We start from the raw sequence: 4,459 nt of genomic DNA, 5'->3' as shown, positions 1-4,459 counted from the left end.
TGTTAGAAGGTTTTTTTAGCACAATAGTTGAAATCATAATCATAATTACATAATATGTTTAAATAATTATCCCAAAAAAAAAAAGAAACTCACAAGAACATGTTGAGATTTTGATAATTGATAAATTTTTATGTTGATATTTAATATTTGATATTTCTTTATACTATTTAACTTGAGTTTGTATATTAATAAGTTTATATGAATTTCATTGATGACATTTAATGTAGTTTTTTAAATTTGAAAACTATTTTAATATTTGTATTATATTATAATTATATTTTAGGATATTTATTTATAATTTATTTGTTATTTTATTTTAAAACAATTTTTTCGATTAAATCATCGGTTAGACTGGTTGGACCAGTAAACCAGTGAACCAGTAATTAGAGCGGTTTGATGACCGGTCCAGTTTTCCGAACCTTGCTCGAAACTCATCTTAATAAAGATAAGTTAGTATACATGGATGTTTCTTCTGCTAAGTATCGAAATGTTTCTTTTTCATACCGAATGGATGTTCTTTTATATATTTTTTATTTTTTTTTATTGCAAATGTGAATGTCTCTATTTCTTTAAGAATTTCATATTCTTTTTTAATTTTATAGATATCTAATTATTTTTGCCAAAATATAACTGGATATTTCTTTTGTTAAGCATTAGGATATTTTTTTCCTATTAAATGAATATTTTTTTTATATTTCTGTAATTGTTCAAGGACAATTCGTGCTCCATCATTGCTTCCTTAAACAATTCCTGTAGCAAGTGCAAGTCAGAGACCGACTTTAAGGGTACCTACGTGATCTCTTTGACACGCACCTTCCCTATGGGTGAATCTTCATATTCTTCACTACCCGGGAAGGCCTTCGGTTTGGGATCTCCCATTTGGCTCAACGGGACCTTCAATTCTGCGACTGTGACAGAGCTAAAGAAGCTTACATGCATGGCATCCGAACTCTCATACACATTCCAAACACCGATGTCGTTCTTAAAATGGGTTCCTACGATCTCATCACTGAAAACTGGGCTCTCCTTCAACAAACCAATTCCCTCTTTGGATCGCAACATCAGCAACTCAATGCATTATTGCGTCATTTTTAGTCTGAGAAGTTGGAGAGTCTTAGATGAGGGCAGAGGCAGAGAGGTTCTGACGGTGAGAGAGAGAGGTCTGTGTGTGTGGTTATTAGAGGTGGGTAGATTAATGTGAGAGAGAAGAGGAAGATTTTTATAAATTTTAATTATGTTTATTTAATCAATTTTAAATTTTTTAAATTTAAAATTTAAAAAATTTAAAATTAATTATTAATATAATTTATAATTAATTAAATTGTCCATTCTTGACTTATTAGGAATTGGTTTCATATACTTTTCCTTTTATTTTTTGTTCCTTTTTATAGGACTTTCCTTTTGTTGAAAATTGATCTCCTTAGTAACATACTAGTAGAAATTGAGCAATCAATCAATGAAATTGCATTGTAGTGTTAGCTGCCAACTATGAAAATCAACAAATATCTAGTCTCTCATCATACTACATCTATAAATACTGAACCATGCATCAATCACAATACATTAAACCTCTCTTTAAAACAAAAAAAAAAAATAATGGGAAATACCAAATTACCTTATTTTATGCTAAGCCTCTTAATATTATTGCATGGTGCAAAAGCAGAACAATGTGGTAGACAAGCAAATGGAGCATTATGCCCAAACAGTTTATGTTGTAGCCAATGGGGTTGGTGTGGTACCACAGACCCTTATTGTGGTTCTGGTTGCCAAAGCCAATGCAAAGGTTCAACACCTTCAAATCCGTCACCACCACCTCCGCCACCAACACCTATTGGTGGTGGTGGTGCCGGCAGTGGCGGCGGCGATGTTGCTAATATACTTACTTCTTCTATGTTTGATCAGATGCTTAAGCACCGGAATGATCCTAGCTGTCCAGGGAAAGGATTCTATACCTATGATGCCTTCATTGCCGCCGCTCGCACTTCCGCTGGTTTTGGCACCACCGGTGACGACGCCACCCGCAAGAGGGAGATTGCTGCTTTCTTGGGTCAAACTTCTCATGAAACCACAGGTATATATGAATTTTTAGAATTATCTAAAAATAAAACTAGGTAATACTTTTAGAATAAATCATTAAATCAACTTTCCTAGCAGACATTAAAAAAATATTATTGGTTTAAATTTAACGAGTGGAGTAAATTTCTAAAAGACCTCCAAATAATAAGTTTTTAATAAATTTTTATTATAAAACAATTAAATTTGTAAAAATATCATTACAAGGTAAATTAGTCTTTTTTTTTTTTAAGCTAAGCGACGAACTTTTTTAGACTAATAAAAATTTATTTGAGACTAAAATATTATGAATATCATTCTTATTAATTTTTATTAGAGCTAAAGTTTAGCATTAATAAGATACATTTTTTTTCTGCAGAAGGTCATGAATTTGGATCCTCGTCTAAAATTAAAAAAAATTGATAAAATAATAATAAAATAATAGTTAATTCATTTTTTTATTTTAGGAGATTTTGATCCAAATGTCATAGTATATTTGATCATTAGTATTACTATATATCGATGATTGATAGATAGTGGCACTAATAATCATATATACAATGTAAAATGACTCTTAAAATAATAAAAATTTGCTAGAGACCAAAGTGTTATAACCGTCATCCTTTTAAGTTTTCAATAGACTTAGCTTAGCATTGAGAAGATACATTAACTTTCACAAAAATGCCACAATTTTGTTACCTTTTCTTAAAGCAAAACGAGTATATGAATTTATTGATGATTGATATATGGTGGGACTAATAATCATAGATACAATTAGGGATGACATCTAGAATAATAAAAATTTGTTGGATACCAAACAATCGAGTGTCATGCTTTTAAGTTTTCAATAGACTTAAAACTTAACATTATTGATATGATACATTAACTTATATAGAACTGTTACATCTTGTTATCTTTTCATTATATTAATCATTGATATATGGTAACACTAATGATCAAATATACTATCAAACACTACTTCTAGAATAATAAAAATGTGTTGGATGTCAAAGCGTCACTAGTGTTATAGTAGCGTTTGTTTTGAGGTATTAGGAGGGAGATTGGAAGACTGAAACTTAATATTATATTTATTGATCCAGAGATTGATACTAAAATTTCAATATCTATTCTTAAAATTCCAGTATTTTATTATCTCAAAAAAGTGGAGACGCAGGGGACTAAAATTTTTTAAAACGGAGACCAAAACTTTGATAATATTTTATACCTAAAATACTCCTATCTCAATTAATTAATTTCAACTTTACCTTTTGTACAAATTAAATTAGAATTTCATTCTTATTTCAGTATTTGTCTCCCACTTTACACCAAACACAATATTAAGATTTATTTTAATTTTTGACTCTTAATTTAAATCTCTCGATCTCTATCTTTCTTCCAAATGCTACGTATTAAGTTTTTAATAGATCAGACTTAAAGCTTAGCATTCATAGGATACATTAATTTTTATAGAGAAATGCCATAATCTAGTTATCTTTTCTTGAAGCAAACGGAGTATGTGAATTTATTAATGATCGATATACGGTGACACTAATAATCATAATAGTAATGTTAAGAAAGACAAAAAAAAAAATTAAAATTTATCTTATTTAATATTCATTAATTGTCAACAATTAATGAATATTAAATAAGATAAATTTTTATTGTTATTGACTAATTTTTTTTATTATTAAATATTTCCGTAATCCTAAATATAATTAAAGATGACTTTTAGAACAATAAAAATTTATTGAGGACTGAAATATGTAGTGTCATCCTTATAAATTTTTAATAAACTTAAAGCTTAGCATTAATAGTGTTACGGTGGGTAACCGAAGATTAATAGAATGGATGACGTTGGTTGGCCCAATTGTCTGCAGAGGGTGGCTTTCAAGTAGGTTCGCTCGCAGGAGCCTCCTTCCGACTTGTGTACGTGAATGAATGGGGGGTGGTACCTGCAAAGACACTCCGATGCCTAAGTTAGCTAGGGTGTTAGCAGGTCTAGAGAGTATTGGGCTTAGAGATACCTGAGGGGTGTCAGTGTATTTATAGTGGTGAGCCAATAACCACCGTTGGAGTAGTGCCATATCTTTAGGGTGTTAACCGTCCCATTATCTTAGGGAGGTTAAGATATGGCTTGATGAAGCGGTTGGAGAGATTTTAGGGACGGTTACTCATTTGAATGAGTGTTTATCTGCCAGCTAATCTCGTGCCCGACTTCTTTAAGACGAATCGTAGTCAACACCGACTTCTTGACACCAGGTCGGTGCGTAGTAAGGCTCAATCCTCTGGACTAAGCCTTTCTTTTGGACCTGGACCTTTATTATTGGGCCAGGGTATGAACAGTGCCCCTACTTGAGCCCAAGATCTCTTTAGGGCTTGGGTTCAAGTATTTAACTCGGGTTCGTAG

General features: G+C 31.3%; 1 protein-coding gene across 1 annotated transcript in view; it reads left to right on the top strand.

Annotated features, from left to right (window-relative positions):
- Positions 1 to 1,596: 1,596 nt before the first annotated feature.
- Positions 1,597 to 4,459, top strand: part of LOC127745765 (endochitinase-like) — a 19,831-nt gene continuing 16,968 nt past the window's right edge. Inside the window, exon 1 of the mRNA XM_052259490.1 lies at positions 1,597 to 2,071. Within this exon, the coding sequence (XP_052115450.1) occupies positions 1,597 to 2,071 (475 nt within the window). The remainder of the gene's footprint in view (positions 2,072 to 4,459) is intronic.

The sequence above is a fragment of the Arachis duranensis genome, chromosome 1 (assembly GCF_000817695.3).
Source record: "Arachis duranensis cultivar V14167 chromosome 1, aradu.V14167.gnm2.J7QH, whole genome shotgun sequence".
Classification (NCBI taxonomy): domain Eukaryota; kingdom Viridiplantae; phylum Streptophyta; class Magnoliopsida; order Fabales; family Fabaceae; genus Arachis; species Arachis duranensis.
This window is presented reverse-complemented; position numbering and strand designations above follow the sequence as displayed.